The sequence below is a fragment of the Cygnus atratus genome, chromosome 3 (genome assembly GCF_013377495.2).
Source record: "Cygnus atratus isolate AKBS03 ecotype Queensland, Australia chromosome 3, CAtr_DNAZoo_HiC_assembly, whole genome shotgun sequence".
In the NCBI taxonomy this organism is placed as follows: domain Eukaryota; kingdom Metazoa; phylum Chordata; class Aves; order Anseriformes; family Anatidae; genus Cygnus; species Cygnus atratus.
Genome location: NC_066364.1, coordinates 83,073,003 through 83,090,195, shown reverse-complemented (window position 1 = coordinate 83,090,195; position 17,193 = coordinate 83,073,003). Strand labels below are relative to the sequence as shown.

Below are 17,193 nucleotides of genomic sequence, written 5' to 3'. Positions count from 1 at the left end.
ATATTCTCCTTATAAAACGAGTGAAGAACTGGAACTTTCAGTTATCTCACAGGGCACTACCGCAAACAACTGCCTGATACAATTAGCCTTTTTGGCATGAAACCCGGGCTACTTCATGCTATACTCTAATTCAGTGGTTTTTCCTTTTCTTATTTGCTACCAATTTCTCTGATCCCAGAAATGTCAAGAGGTCAACAATTACATCGTTCAGAATACATCCTGAAAGTAAGAGTGACCCTATATTATATCTTCATTTTTCCCCTTTGATCATCATTTTATTTGACTGTATTTCAGTAAATTATCCATGTAGTTTTTATTTTGACAGCTCTCTTTACAGCAGTAAAACAAAATGTGTGCATTGCAAATGGCAAAGATTCAAATTTCAGCTATGTTTATCCAAAATAGCACTGAACTGCTTCTGTACTTATGCTATACTGCCTACAGCCTTACGGAAGGGGAGACAGATGGGATGAATTTAGCAGGGAAACAGCTGTGGCTTGAAGAAGAGACAAGCAAAAGTTTTGCTATCAGGCTTCATTATGTATCAAGGTACCAGTAAAATGTGTATCCGTAAGGCAGCCAAAAAAGTGTTTTTCATTTGACTAGTGATAATTACCTTTTCTCAACAGCTGACAATGTTCTAAGCAGCTTTCAATAGGTATAATAATTAAGCAATAAGATAAGACAAGCAGTGCCTTGCTGGGGATTATGGCTTGCCTCGGGTGTGTTGTGAGGCACAAGGCTGAAGAGCGAGTGACTTCAGCCACCCGAGAAATGCAATAATCCCTCAGAAATGTACTGCCTGTAGTGTCTTCTTGCTATTAAAAATGGAAATTTAAAAAGGACAAAACATTAGACACATTTCCTGTGGATTTTATTGACAAGGGTTAATGTTACAGAAAGCCAATGAAGAAATTCCATTTCTGCCCAGCCTCTGAAAGCCCTTTCCCCAGGATGCATATACTTCTGTTCAGCTTGTTTGTCCATTTTCTTCATAAAACTGGTTTGAGAAGCCCAACTATTTGCACCATCTAATACATGCGTGATAAGGCACAGCAGATTACAACAGCCTTCATGATGGTAAAAGTTAGAGTGCTCTTAAGTCAGATGTCTCCAAATATGTAATCTGTGCAATTGACTAAGCTTGGTGTAATTTTACAGACAAGCTTTTTTCAGTTCTGAAACTGCGTGCGTGTTTGTGTACGTGTATGACAAAGGTCAGCCACTTGAGTGAACCGAGTAGAGAGGAAAAAAATAAAAATAAATCAAACTAAAAGTTGTTTTTGACTACATATAATTCATATAGCTAAAACTAAGGCTAAATCCTTCCTAGTGTGGGAAGTGCTAGTGTAGCACTCAGAAGGATTACACCACTTTACATAAGCAGAGGAAAGATTACTATAATTTCAGTCTTACCACTAAGTCAACCTTTTGAATCTGTGGACCTGGAAGTATTTGGCAACCTTGACTTGAATCAAATCATAATTCTACAGGCCTTTAAGGATCAAGTCTTAAATAATGAGAGATACTTGGGACAAGCACGTATTTCCATACACATAACTAAGGGTGGAATATGGCTGCTAGAGGTTAAAAAGTTAAACAAAAATAATTCTTTTCCTGCACACAAGAATTTACTGTTCACAAAAACAAGTTAAACAACCATAGAATAATCTGTTACTCTTTTCCATTCATAATCAAACTGAGAAGCCCTGAGCACACACAACACTGCCTTGAGTAGATTAGAAATGTAGATGTTAAGTACCTCTTTTTATACTGTCTTCACTTAGAGTCACTTCCATACTCTCAATTTCAGTATAACTTCTCACATTAAGGTAGTATTTCTAAAAACTAACACAATACCTGTAACTATTAGGCTACCACCAATTTGCACCACCACAAGGCACAATAAAAACTTAGTTACTTTTTATTATATTATTTAATTATATTATTATGAGTACACTCAGAAATGGATAATGAATATGACTGGAGTTCCAGAAATGAATGACAGTTTAAGTTAGACAAGAAATAGGCAACAGAAGATTCTATCTGCATTTTAAAGGACAAAAAATGGTGCAAAAATAAGTCTTTAGTTTCATAATCCAAAACCAACAGCACTTCCAATTAATTTGATAGATCAAACCCAAAAATCATGAACAAAAAAAACCTTTAAGTGAAATGTTAGTTGTGTAACTTACTGGCACAAGACACATCATGGTTAAACAATCAAAGATTAAAAAAAAAAAAAAGATTAAACAGGAAAAATGAAAGCATCCACAATTATATCAACTTCCATAGGAGCAGGACTGCACCTTGTGGAAGCAATCAAAATGGTGAAGTTATCAGGAAAAAACTGCCTTCCAGTAGCCTTGCAAAAATTTACTCACTTCTTATATTAAGAACATAAATTGCCACTAGTTTGGGGTCTCCTTCACTTCAACAGTAACCCTGGAAGCAGGCAGGTGCATAGATTTTGTTATGGCAGTGGTAAATTTTCATGTCACACAAAGCCTTCTGAATGTTATTCATGTGTCTGTTTTCACTTCCCCATTATATGGGAACAGAGGATTTCAAACAGCCTTAGTATGAAAATCTGAGTTATACACAGAGAGCAAAACCAAAATAGAATCTGCTACTGCTTAAATGGGTTAATAGTTAGATTTTACAAGTATTGTGAGTTCACTTAAGGCCCAACAGAAAGATCCCAATTACTATTAAATATCCCAGCTGCGTAGTTGCCACTGATCTACTGCATAGTGTTAGTCTCACAGTGACTACTTGTAAATATATTTCTGAATGTTCTGACGTATCACATGGATATCACAGAAATACAGTACAGAAGAATGAACTTTAAAAATGCAGATGCAACACAATATAGAAGAAAACAAGGTGACTGTAACCGTCAGGGATTTCAGCAATTTCCTTTTTAGATGGTCTAAACAATCAAGACTTGCTAAAGGAACACGGGGAGGGTTGTCCTCCAGAATCTCATTGGGAGGGGTACTATCCTGGGTAGAAACCTTTATTCTGTTGCTCTGGATACCTTTTAGCAGATGCTTTCAATGAACTGTGATGTGTTTTGGTGCTGTTTCTTGCCATTAAACAACAATGCTTCTATGAACCCGCTGGCAAAGGTGCGCTTAGATCCATCCTGCTCACTTCTTATTTCACATCCCTGGGGAACTGGTGAGGGAGGTGGGGAAGACTGGTCTACTGTTGTGGACCTGAAGGGCTACTACCAGGCACTGAAGGCAAAGTATTTCAAGAGGAAGATATGGTGGTGGTTAAGGTGTAATTGGTGGATTACCACAAGAAGGATTGTATATGATCACCAGAAGCAACTTCCAACTAAAATGAAAAAAAAAAAAAAAGCAAGTTTGTAGAAAATAAGCAATTGTAGGAGGAAAAAAAAAAAGGTTTTCACTGGAAGGCCATCGGTAGGCTTGCAATGTGTGCCTTTTCTAACATCAGTGTGATGCACTGCATGGGGCAAAGCTTTTCTAGATCTTGATGCATCAAGGGGAGTCTGGGCTGGGCTATTAAAAGTATCACCTTTATCCACCTCCATTTCAGAGGAGAGAATCAAGAATTCTTTGTTAATGCTAAATTAACATTTAAATTTGAAACTCAACAACTGTGCTGACAACAGAAAGTAACGAGAACAGCCTGGAACCTTATGTTGTGCTGTTTTATGTCACACATTTCAGGGCTTTTTACATTCCCGGTAGACAAGAGCACAAGCTTACTATTAGTGAGCTGAAGGCTTCGACTCCCAGAAGTTGATGGCATGAATAAGAACTATCCTCATGTCTGTTCTGGAGAAGGCTGAGCACATCAAAGCAGTCGAGCTGAAGATATTCTCAGGAGTGGACACTTACCAGACCCTTCATAGAAGGGGTGTTAGCCAGAGTGTTGATAGCTGTTCAGAGAAGCAAGCAAACCTGGCTATTTTTCCACCTAGCTTTCCTTTGAGGCATGGACTATCCCCCGTTTATAATATCCCAGATATTATTCTCCAGTTTCTAAAACACTGAAGTTGTGGTGACCAGCTGTCCTGATAAGCAAAGCGAACACAGACACTCTTCCCCTCTCCACTGACTACATTGCTAAGCAATCAAAATACATGCAGCATTAACTAATCCTTAAAAGAAGGTAATTCAGTAATTATTGGCCTGTTAATGTGACTTCAAATGCATGAAAAGTGTACTACACATTTGGAAGGAAAAAGAATAAATAGGGACATAAAGGTAAATGGAAAACACGAGAATCTGAAACAAATTAAATCACGCAGATACTGTCACATCAACCCTAATTTCTCTGACAGCTGATTTTTATTTTTATTTTTTGAAATAAAGGATATGGAATAAATCTTACCTACATTAACTTAAGCAAACCATTATATATCATGCCACATCAGCAATTGCTAACTAAGCAACTAGTCATTGTTGGTAAGTAACTGACTAAAACAAAGAGCACAACCAACAGGAACAACTGAAGCTAAGGAAGAAATCTAAGAATTTCTTCTCATTGAGTTTAAGCATATTTTTTAATATTTTGAAGTACAACTCAGCACAAAAAGTGGGAGTGGGCTGATAAATTTAAGAGATGTCATAAGTTTAGAGAAGTTCTGGGACACTGCACAGAAAGAAAAAGATGACTCAGAAGAATGGAACAGTAGAAATGAGAAGAAATTTGATAGTACAAAGTCTTACGCTAGAGACTTAATGGATTCTTAGTTCACAGCAAAAGTCTCTGCTAACAATTTGGATTTACTTGTGAGGAAGAGGTCCTGGATGCACTTCTTGGATAGAAATGGATTACCAGCTGCCAGTATTACGTAGCTGTAAGAAAGGCAGATGTGATCATAGGATCCGTCAGTCAAGGAATTTACAGTAAACATATTAATTCCACCATCCAAGACATTCAAATGCCTTCTTCCAATACCCTGCAGACAGTTCTGATTGCCCATATTCAAAAAAGATCAACAACAAGAAAATGGAGGGAGAAGAAAAGCTTATTGTAAAAAGAATAAAAGAGAAAGGTTTCATTTATTATTCAAAGTAGGACTGAATGGATACAACCATTGTCTAGAAATACAGTGCAGATAAAATAAAAACAGAACAAAAGAACTACTTACACCAGTTTTGGCTCAAGGAAAGATAGGTACAAGCTGGCCACAAATAAATGCAGATGGAAAATAAGAAAGGCCCCGATCAGTACACCAGTGGTGCTGGAAACCCTTGACCAACTTGAGTAATGAAGCCTAATGACTCTTACAATGGAGCCCAATACAGTCCCAAAGGAATTATTATATATATATCAAATATATAATCATATGATATATGTATAGATTCACTAACAGCTGCAGTAGAGGAACACAGAACTCAGTGACCTAGAATACATCTTACAGAACATTATTATGTTCCCTAAACTTCTATCTGAAAATTGTGTGTGATATTTCCCTCTACTTGCCATTTACTTCTCAAGAACGGTAACTACTGACTTGTGTTCTATTTTGCAGCATTTTCTGAAGACTCTGTATTTTATTCTTGGCACACATTTTCAGGTTTTCTAACAACTAAGATAATTTTTGCTTTATGTATATACTGGTCAAGTAGTTGAGGAATAAACCTTTAAAGAGAGTATTCAGGAGCTTATATAATCTTACACAATCTGTTAACTATTTAGAATGGAAATACTGATACATATAATATACATGTAAAACTATATAAATATATGCGTATACATACACGCTGTATATACACACACCTATAAAAAGAAGGGAAAAAATTAAGTAGACAGTGACCTGGAGAGAAAGAGGGAGGGGGAGTTTTGAACATCTAGTTCCTATTCCAGACCACGTGTACTGTGTTAAAACGTCCAGATACATTAATCAAAAGCCAAATACATTTTCAGATTCTCACAGGATTTGCTACACATATCTATGTATGTGTGTGCGTGTATACACAACATTTGTAGATCACTTCTTAATAGTACTTCTCTGGAGTATACAGTTCTCAACCTAAAATGTGAGTCTATTAAATAGCAATAAAAAAATTAAGTAAGAATGATAACCCCAAATTCTGGACAGAGCTGAGAGTTTTATCTGGCTGCACTGCAATGCAGAATGCATTGACCACAAAGCTTTTTACCACCTCACTGAATGAAAGGCTACACAAACAACTCTCTCCAATTGTTGGAGCAATCCTGTTACAGCGAAACCACACCAAAGATATGTGGGGAAGAATAAGGATGCTCAGGAAAAAGCAAAGCATACTGCTATTTAAACACTGAGGCAATTCTAATAATCAAAGATGTTATGGACAATACATATACTTACCACTATTTTCAATATAAAAAATAATGCCTTTTAAACTAAAAAGCCACAACTTAATGCATCTTTTATTCTATAACTGCATTTCAGAACAGATGCTTAGTCTAGTGAGTAGAAGGTAACAATTGCTTCATTATTACTTAATACTAACCTATCAGTATGACGAAAATAAGGAAGACAATATATTCAACAAAGAACAAACTGGATTTGAAAGAAAAATAAAAGTCTTTTAAGCAACGGTCAGAACTGAGTTTTTCCACTCATCATCATTTCTTGGAAAAACAAAAAGGCATACATGATCTTTAAAAAGAAAATGTAAAACATGCAGTGCAATTTATTAGCTTCAGTTATCAAAAAATAATTTCAATCAATTGTTCTACTGAAGAATTACTAAATAAACCCAAAATCTCTCTTCACATTGTAATAGTGACAGCAAACCAGCTCTTATGATTTCATGTATCAGCTACTTGAAATAGCTAGTATAATCTCAATATACATGTCTCAGTTCTCATAAATCTGTGTTCTCTCATGCATATGCAATCTCTCAAACACTATTAACAACAACAATAAAATTAATGGTGGAAGAACATTAAAATCCTTGTCAAACCGAATATCATTTATTCTTCCTAACTCCTACAGAGGTCCACTTAAGGATCCATTTTAGCCACTCTTCCACATAAGCTTATCCGTAAGAATCATACATTTCCCCATAGGTGGAAAACAAATATAATTTGTGACATCTTGCACTGTACAGACATTTCGGCACAGTTGCTGCACTCCTCTACCATGTCTGAAGGGGAAGGCACCCCAGGTAGTTGGCTGCAGACACATCTCAGCAACATGGCACGTAGTTACAATTTGACACATATAGTCTTTATAAATCCAATGTCTATGAAGTCAAACAAATCTCCTTCTTATTTATAGTAACAGGCAAGAGCAGATCTCTGCCGTCTTGTTACACAGATGGTTGTAACATTTTTATAGTTAACTTACAACCACTGATGCCTGAGGAATAGACACACATCTGCCCCAAACTGCCAGTCCTGTAGGCTCTCCTTTTTAACTTTAGCTACCAAAAATACTGTTATAACACACGCACTACCATTGCCTCCCCAAATTACCACAGCAAAAAGCCCCAGTTTTACCCCATTGCGTAAAATGCATTGCTAATATTACATAGATCGAACAGTGAGCACCCACAGCAAAATATACCAACTCCAATCACCAAAACTGGAGTTTCAGAAAAACTTATAGCCCTAAATACCATTTACTAAACTTAGTTAAAATTAGTTCTGAAAACACTACTTGGAAGCCTACGGTTTTATGTTTTATTAACAATATTTTGAAAGAGCCTTATACTTCACATAAGTATACAAACTATTGCTCATTTCTACTATTAACACACATCTACAGAATGGGAATTTGAAGAATTTAATCATAAAATTGGCTTTCAAGTTGAAAATTGACATCAATGTGCTCTTCGCTACACCACAGGCATTTTATTTTTCCAAGATTCAGCCTTGTAAAGGCACCCACACTGACCAGCTCATTTCCACTGGCAGAGCCCTATGCCATGCTACCTAATACTTTTGAGATAATGTGCTTAGCTAAACAGATCACTGTCTAAAATGAAAAGCACATAGCTACAAAAATATCAAAACAAGAATAAATTAATGTAAAAAAACATACACAGATCTAAAGCAAAGATCCTCAGGGTTGCTAGATTAACGACATTAATTGAACACCTGTTATGAAGCTCCAATGCAGTCATAACCTGTCACCATAGTCCTGCAAATTGCACCTTTTGATATAAGTTTGCTCCAGTAGCACGCATCCTCTGTGTCATTTAGATGGACATATACTTCTTTTAACACTGCATTTCACTCAACAAAAACACTGAAAGGGATGGATAAATGCATTACATTGAAAAGACTAATTTAAAATCACCTTTAAAGACTGCAATTTAAAGCAATCCTTTCCTTTAAAACCTCCTTATATCATTCCAGACAATATGCATATGTAGCATATAGCCAGACTGAAAGATGGGAATGGCAAAAGAGTTATCTTGTTCATTTTCAGCAGTGTAAATATCAAAACCGTCCAAACATTGTTGCTTCAAAATGAATTCCTAGTGATCAATTAGATCTCATTCCTTCCACAAAATAGTTACAGCAGGGCCTTCGTGCTCTCATAGCAGAACAGAAGTAGTGACAAAGATTTGTTAGGTACAAATGGCACAATTTTTATTATTCAAATGCAAATGTTAAGTCCAAAATTAAGTCAAATTGATTTTGCTACCAGAAACTTTCTAAAGAGAGGCAGAATAAAAGCAGATAGGAAATCGGGTAGGAACCCACTGCACATGATTGTGTTGCAAGATCACCAGGGTTATTTGTAGCTGCATAAAAATGGGCAGCAAATAATTGTGACAAGAAATAATCACCCTTAAAATTGTGATTATTAGTATCTGAGTGATGGATTGAAATCTGAGGCAAAGCACATCAGTATTTGTTCTTCTCTCTATTGCTATATAGCATAGTCAGATCTCTAGTTTCAAAAATCAGAAGAGAAAAATCACTGCTTTTTATGTGGTGGAAGTCATAGAATTGTAGAATCATTAAGGTTGGAAAAGACCTTTCTCTTCACTTAAAACTGAGTAGTTCATAGCCGATTTATAGGGAACTGATACTGAAAACCTATTACAGTTTTCACATGGAAACTAAAATCAGATTACACTGAAGTTTTAAAGCTGTTTATTATATAAGCCTTGTCATTAATTACCTGGATTTTAAATAAATACAGTGCAAGATCATAATTAAAAATATGTTAAAAGAATCCCCTCTTAAGACGTTGTTAAAGTATACTGTCAGTGATTCAAATGCCTGATAATCTCTGCCATATTTAAATATTCTAAAATATTAAATATGACAAACACCATCACTGTCCTGTTTTCTCTCCTTGCCATCATCAAAACAGCAGCAGAAGGTAGGGCACTGCCTGCAGCATGACCACTCTGTTTTCAAACCACTTTTCTGTTCTGGATTAATGCTTTTAATCTTTTCTAGTGTATAGTCACTGCTGCTGCAGCAGAGAACAAGCAACATTTTCCAGTAGGTCTATTTGGCTCTTACATAGAGGAAAGACTCTCCAAAAGACACACAAAGAGTTCTCATATCCACCCAGATACTAGTAGTGCTACAGCGGAACAGCTAGGGAAAAAAAGAAAAAGATTTATATTCCCCCCCTAAAAGTAACAGAGTCCTCAGTGCATGTGTCCCCCAAATGCTAAGAATCTACCGCACACAAAAGAAAAAAAAAAAGGTGGGTGGGGAGAAAGAGGTGAGATCAATGGAAAAATTATGTGGTCACATAGACTAGGGACACAATTGTAGTATCTTGAGTTTCTTTGTTCTCTCAGCTATAAAAAATGACGGTAATTCTGGGTTACAGAGGAACAGGATGAGGTTCAGACAAATCTGAAAAGGAAGAGGAAAGAATGGGGTTTGGAAGACTGAAAAGAAAGCAGAGAGTGCAAAAAAAAAGGTGCTAATATGGACGGACAGATAATGAAGAGATGGAGATAAAAAGTCAATATTTGGAAAAGAGTGAGCATACCAGACTGGATGCTTCAGTATATGCAAGCTCTGTTCTTGTCAGGTGGTCAGTGGTCAAGAAGAGCAAACAAACTGTTGTATAGTCAGGACTGTCTAGTCTAAATGAGCTTTAACTGCACTCTGCCTTTCACTGCTGACAACAGGTCACCCGGTTGACTGGGATTGCAGTTGCCATTTCCCTACTTTATCTTCTCCTACCTCCCCAACCACGCCTCAGCAACCTTTGGTGCCTGAATACAGAGTGGAAAAAAGAGCGAGAGGGCACAGATGAGCTTTCTGGTACCAAGAAGAGGAGTCTCCCCAGTGATCTTTAAGGCTATCTGACACAAATCACAGCACAAGACACTACCAGTCTGGACACTCTGGCCAGAACAGTCATTGGGTATCAGTGGAAATACCCCCCACGAGTTTTGCAGTAGCTGCTCCCAGCTCTTGGAGTCACCACCCCTCTGAAAAGGCTAGGGGCACCTGGAAGCTGTTAATAGCTCTCTGGATACTAAGACCTTCAAAAAGACTTTTCTGTTTATAAAAGTTAAATATTATTGATAAAGGTAAAATGGCAATACTGAAGAACATATTACATGGCCTTACAGAATCCACATCTGTAGTCTACATTCACATTACTGAATAACCTCCCCTCTTCTCCCCGCCCGCCCCTTTTTTTTTTTTATACGGTAAGACAATTCATCCAAGTTAGAGCACAGAACAGCCGAAGCAGCCCACACACATATGGACTAGGCTTAAATTCTTTGGAAGACTATGTTGTTCAAGCTTTCCTTTTATTTATCCAAAATGGCACAAGCGAAAGATGTTATGAAAAAAAAAAAAACAACTTCACAGAATGCTTGAGGAGGGGTAACGGGTGGTCATTTTCATAAAGTAAGACCATTACTTTCAAACAATCTAGTGCCATTTTTATGTTCAAAACACAACAGGTACAGTAGAGCATACCACATACTGACAGATTAACAGGACCTCCTACCTCGACTTCATCCTCTCATGCATTCTCCCATGCTGGATACATTGTTGGTCCAATTCATCATTCCGTTTTTGCATCTTCTCCAATCTGCCATGAAGATACTCTTTTTCCTGACTAAGCTGGTTGACTTCAGATCTACAGAAGTAAAACACAGTGATGATGGATGTTGTCAGATTTCATCCTGCAGCGTGCCATCAATATGTGGCTTCAGCATTTATAAAATTTCATACATGTATATATAATGCATAAACAGGCTATTACTAGAACTTACAGAAACAAGAAACTATTTCAAATAATCTTAAGGTGGAAGAACATGATGCTGCAGTGTATTTGGGAAATATGTCAGTAGCAATTACTCAGAGGTTGGCTATGCTTATTCCAGCCGAATTTAAACAGGCATGTCATTTGACATTAGGCACCAATATTAAACATCATCGATAAATGTAAATTTATACTTGTTAAGCAAAAATTTGTCCAGCATTTTGACAATACATTTCAAGTTCTTTATTGGTAAAAGCTAACATCTAATTTTAAATATCGCTACTAAAAACTTGTTCAACCCTTATTGCACTGTACAGGTTGAACTCTCAATAGTACTACTGTTTTAGAAAATTTATTAACATAACATGCCCAAATACCACCACACAGATAAAAAACATCAAGAGGAAAATGAATAAATCTTAAAAAACAAGGTACAAATCATACAGACATACTCTAATCTACATAAGACTCAGCACAGCCTTTAAGAAAATCAGTCACTTCTAGCAATTCTTATTCTTCACGGGTGAGCAGAGACACCAGATCCATGAATGACCTGGGACTGTTACTTGCTACATCTCTAACCATCAGCCCATGGAGAAACAGGCATGAGCTGTTTCTTAATATCAGGAAAAGATCTCAGATAAAATTGTGATAAAATATACATTATGCACTTGTACAGTCTAACTCTTTGGAAAAGGTTAATGAGAACATGTCAGAATCTGCTATACCATCAGAACATAAGAATCAAAAGCAAGCAAATTTGTTTTATGGCATCTGCCACTCCAGATCCTGAGGTTAAAAAGCTTCGGAGATATCTTTAAATCATCAACTTAAATATGCTGCAGTTACAGAACGAAGAGACTTTACCTTCCTGGCTGTTACAGAATGCAACAACAACTGACATTCTGAAAAACACAACAAAGTGCAGGGAGAATGGAATACTCCTCCTTCAAAAACATGTTGTTACACTGACAAGTCAAATCTGGAAATGACAACATCATCTTTTCATATTTAAATGGAGAACAATACATGATATCATCTGTGAATCTGAAAGAACTTAGCAAGGGCAACTTTGGAAGAAGACCGTATACAATTGGATTTACGTGCAGAGTTACAGCTCTATTAAGGATCACTGAAAAATACATCAGAATCACACAGATATTCGCATCAAACTTAAATGCACAAGAGTTTCCTGGATGGCTGCCTGAACAGTGGTCAGGATTGTTATAGGGAGGTAACTGAAGTCTAATTCTTGCCTTTTAACAGAAATACTGATAGCTGTGAAATGTCAGCATCAAAAAGTATTGTCAGTTGGACCAATTCTTATCACACAGGATGAATGCAGTCTTTTCTTGATACTGATATTATGAGAGACAATCAGTGGATAAAAGCAAAGGCCTGTTGCAAAGCAGTTCACCAGTGACCTGATGTAACAGAGCCCAAGCAAGTGCTAACAGGGATTAAACTCATCTGCCATCTTGCGTTCCTTTTTTTGCCAGGAAAATGCAACAACAATATTTGCCTGGTGGGAATACTGTAGATTATCATGTTGATAGGGTTTCTCAACCATGGGATCCTGCTTCTTTTTCTGCATTTGTGTGTGTCTCTCTGATTCACAGAAACAGCAGAAGCGACTTCAAAGAGGTAAAAATCTAAAAGTTTTAAAGGGACTTGCTTGCTTCCAGCACATTTGTAGGTGCAGGAAGTCTTTCTGGGAAGACCAGGGGATTCAAATCAACCAAAACCAAAACGCTACTGAAAACTACCATTAAAGGAACAAAAGAAAGCACTGAATTCACTGAGAACATGAGTAGCATGATCTCTTATCTCTAATACATAGCTCTAAATGTCTGATGCTTTGAACCATGTTACTTGTGTTTTCTTCTACATCTCTTTTGTAATATAATTACAAGAGTTGAAGAATTTTGTTGAGTCGAGGAACTCGATAAAAAGCACACCATTCCAGTTAAAAGATTTAGAGAATGGCCCTTCTAACTCAAATATTTAAGAATCTGAACATTCAGATTCAGGTATTTCACGACACTGAAATTTTGGAGGACAGCCCAAGGGCAGAATGCCTCCTGAAGTCAATGTTACAAAGTTTACATGTTGGCATTAAAAAGAGAACACTGGACCCAATACGCAACTGCATACTGAGAGTCTGCATCACCATCTGATGAAGATTCCTCCTGTAGCTTTAAATACACTACTCATCCATCTCAGTTTCCAAAGTTAATTTTATGTGATTTTTAAGAAATTTTAAAATGTTGGATAATAAAAACAAACTTGTAAAAAGCCCAAACAACTGCATTGTGACAGTGATAGCAAATTTACACTATGAGTAGTAATTCTACCCAGCCAGGGGCAGTACAAGGTCTGTGTAAATGCTTCTCTGCTCATAAGCCATCATACTAGAAATGGGCTATCTTCAAAATCATTGATGATGTCGGGAGAACAACCACAGAAAAAAACCTCTCTATTTCTGGATCCAGCCATCTACCACAAAAGCCTCAACTACTATGTAAAAAAAAGCAAATTAAGTTTTTAACCCCACCATTCTTGCTGGGAAAATCTTGGAAAAATAAAATAAAAATCCAAGCTCAACCGAAACATTCAGATTAGAGGCAAAGAACCAGCAAATATTAAATAGCCACAATTTAAAGTCTGTCTTAGGATATTTTTAGGATGAACTGATTCTTGAATGTGAAAGTGGCAACACTGCCTTTACCCCTCTGAACCATCTTTTGCATTGCAGCACTTGGACTCACAGCACAGTGCTTTTTAAAGTATTGTCTTTTCCTGCTCTTAAAACTTATTATTTACTTTTATAGTAATTACATATATGCTCTAAAATATTTTCTGCTTTCACAATGAGTATCATTGCATATAATTTTAATGACTCATCCTGCAGACAGACTCTGCTGCACATCCTCGTACAGCTACCCTCAGCAAACACGCTACTCCTGGTACTGAGCGCAATAACTGCAGTCAACCAAACATGCAGAAAAATAGTTCAGCCGGGTGTGTGTTCTTTACTTCAATTAAACTCACACAGTTGGATGCCTACTGTTGCCAAAACAGTAATATAATTTATACATTATAGTCCAAACAGTAAAACTACACTAAAAGTCATTTAACAATATTTATAACACCATAAAATACAGTGTTAAAATATATGAACTGCAATATGTACCAAAATTATAAAATTTGTTTCTCATCATCAGTGATTAAAACCAGGATCATTGCTCTAGCTTCAATACTCACAACCCTGGTGACAGATTAGAATTCAAATCTTAATGATCAATTTACAATTAACAAGATAGAAGTGAAACAAATTAAACCAACCATTATATATAATGAGACCCAATGGACTCCCATTGTTCCCCTTAATTACAAAACGCAAATCACAAATACACAGTGGGCAGTGTTAAGCATTAATCCACAACCTAGAAACTCAGATAGTGACAATCAGAGAAAAAAAAAAAAGAACAAAATAATGAAGAAGAAATCAACAAAAAATTTTAAACATGCCTATGCATACAAAAACCTTCCCAGACACTATCTTCTTTCTGCACAGCTTGAGGGGTTTATAATTCATCTGACATTGTCTTTCTGAAGTTTTTCTAATCCTATATAGGGGCTAGCTCACAAAAAACGGTTCCAGCTTACATATAAACAAGAAAATTTCAGTTTAGATTTACCAGAAAGCCTGTATTTAATATAAAAACATACACACAATACAGAGGTGTCCAACATAAGTACTTCTCACAAATTTGAAATCTCTCATTACAGATGGACCCTTTATTTCCCATCAAGAAACAACAAATAAATAAATAAATAAACTTACTCATGCATCTCTTTTTAAAAAGGCTTGATCTGCCTTTAATAATGTACATAAGAACTAAGTTATAAAATCTTTCTAAAATGATTGTTTTTTTTTCAGAGGACAAAGGTATAACCTTCTATCTCAGAACTGCATTTTACACTATCACTGGTGACAATGAGTGTGAGGACTGCCTTTTGGAGAGGTGCTACAAAAAGATAAAGAATGATGATGCATTTAAAACCCAGCTGAAGTCATTTTCTGCAACTGATCTTCTGATCACATCATTTTTGAAGCCATCTATTAAGTTACCATTTTACACCATTTCTGGTTCCACCTTTCTGTTCTCATTTTCATATGCTTTCCTAGTTTTGTCCCTACTTATCTGTCCATTCTTGTTACTGCCTGCAGCAGCTCCCACTCCAGCGCAGGCAATCTCAAGCTATTTTTGGGCAACTTCTCAAAACTGCTTTCATACATTCTTCCATATTCCTTGTGCAAAGTATACCACTTTGTGTGGATCCAAGAGGGCTTCTTTTCCCCCTTCCAGGTTCTTGACATAGTCAGCTAATGCTGCTAGGTGGAGAAACACTTGGCAATCTCTGGTATTTATTTTCAGAGAATAATGTGTTTTCACAGTATGTTTTCTGTCTTTCCTTCATCCTTTTACAGTTACTAGTCTGTGACTGTGAGCTCTAGCAACAAAGTCTGTGTGCATTTTTATTGCTGGAATAATAATATGATTTGAATCTATTTAGATTTTGTATTACTTTAGCAGAGGAGCTCTGCTTTTTCAGAAGGAAAATTTAGTTTGCTTCTCTCTTGAATACCCACCGCAACATTTGCAGGGGAAGGTCACTTACATTTCTTCAAGTTTCTAATTTCTTCCTCAGATACTCAGGGTGGGATTCATCTCCCATCTTTAGTCACTTAACAGTTAGTCAACACTTTTTATTCAGTGAAAAGCAGGACGGACAGTGGAGACAGTACCTGTGGGAAGCATTGTATATATATGCCTGCCATGCCATCTACTTATATCATTCCCTTTTGACCATTCCCAGAAACAGGATACAGGGATAAATAAGCTCTCTCCCTGAGTGAGTGTTGACCCTGTTATATGACCTCAACAGGATGATTAAATCCACCCATCAGAAGAAGCCTATCTTGAAAACCAATTTTACCTTTGCTGAGCGTCTTCTTACTTCATGTAAGCTGTGTAAGATGAATACTACTTTTAATTACTAAATTCATTTTGCATGAAACTTACAGAAGTTGCATTTCAGCCCTGTTTAGTACTCTAAATATAAATCTTGCAAAAAGTTTCAACAAAAAGACTATTTTCACACTTAAAAAAAAATCCTATTACTTACTAGTGAAGAATACAAGGGCTGGATCTACAGAACTTGTATTTTTTAAAAAATAGTTTTGTGCTATAGAACTTAATTTTCAAACAGATACCTTAATATTTTTGTATTTATTGAAACCAGTTATTGCTTCTAGTTTTTAATTCTACTCCAGAATTTTCAATGGCTTTGTATTTAGACCTGCTATTGATTTTAATGAGAGCACCACATAACAAGTGGCAGCAGAATCAGAGCTTCAATGACAAGCAATTTTGACAACAATTTTTTCAGAGATAATTATTCAGTGTGTAGTATTATGAATGGAGCTTTACATAAATAATTTAACCAACATACTACAGATTGGAGAATTTTAAATATTTAGTATTTTTAATATAATTTCAGATAAACTACAATTGTAGCTCTGTTAACAATTTTCAAATTTTCATATTAAGAAGAAAAACATCAGAAAGAATGCAGTACACAATTTTTACATTGGAATCATCTAGGAAATTTGAATTAATAGCCAGAAACATCATCTAAAAAGTAGAAAAGTAGAACTATCCTGGAAAAATGCATCCATGTTATTTAAATGTCATGTATTATATTGAGAAAATGTGTAATACCTGGGACAACACGAATAAGAACAAATATTACAGTACAAATATAAAATAAGGAAGCATATCCTAATAATAAAGGGGACAGGATAAGAAAATATACTAACCTGTATTTTTCTGATATTTGTTCCAACTTTCTTGCCAACAAAAAACATTCTTCCTTTAATTTTGCTATGAATGTATTCTGGGAGGTCAGCAATGAGTCCAGTTCATTTACTAGAAATTATA

General features: G+C 36.1%; 1 protein-coding gene across 4 annotated transcripts in view; it reads right to left on the bottom strand.

The window, feature by feature from the left end:
• SDCCAG8 (SHH signaling and ciliogenesis regulator SDCCAG8) overlaps positions 1 to 17,193 on the bottom strand; it is a 109,698-nt gene that overhangs the window by 31,288 nt on the left and 61,217 nt on the right. For all 4 annotated transcript variants that reach the window (XM_035564055.2, XM_035564072.2, XM_035564062.2 and 1 more), the window contains 2 exons: positions 17,073 to 17,181; positions 10,928 to 11,059 (listed from right to left, as the gene is read on the bottom strand). In XM_035564055.2, coding sequence (XP_035419948.1) covers positions 10,928 to 11,059; positions 17,073 to 17,181 — 241 coding nt within the window. The remainder of the gene's footprint in view (positions 1 to 10,927; positions 11,060 to 17,072; positions 17,182 to 17,193) is intronic.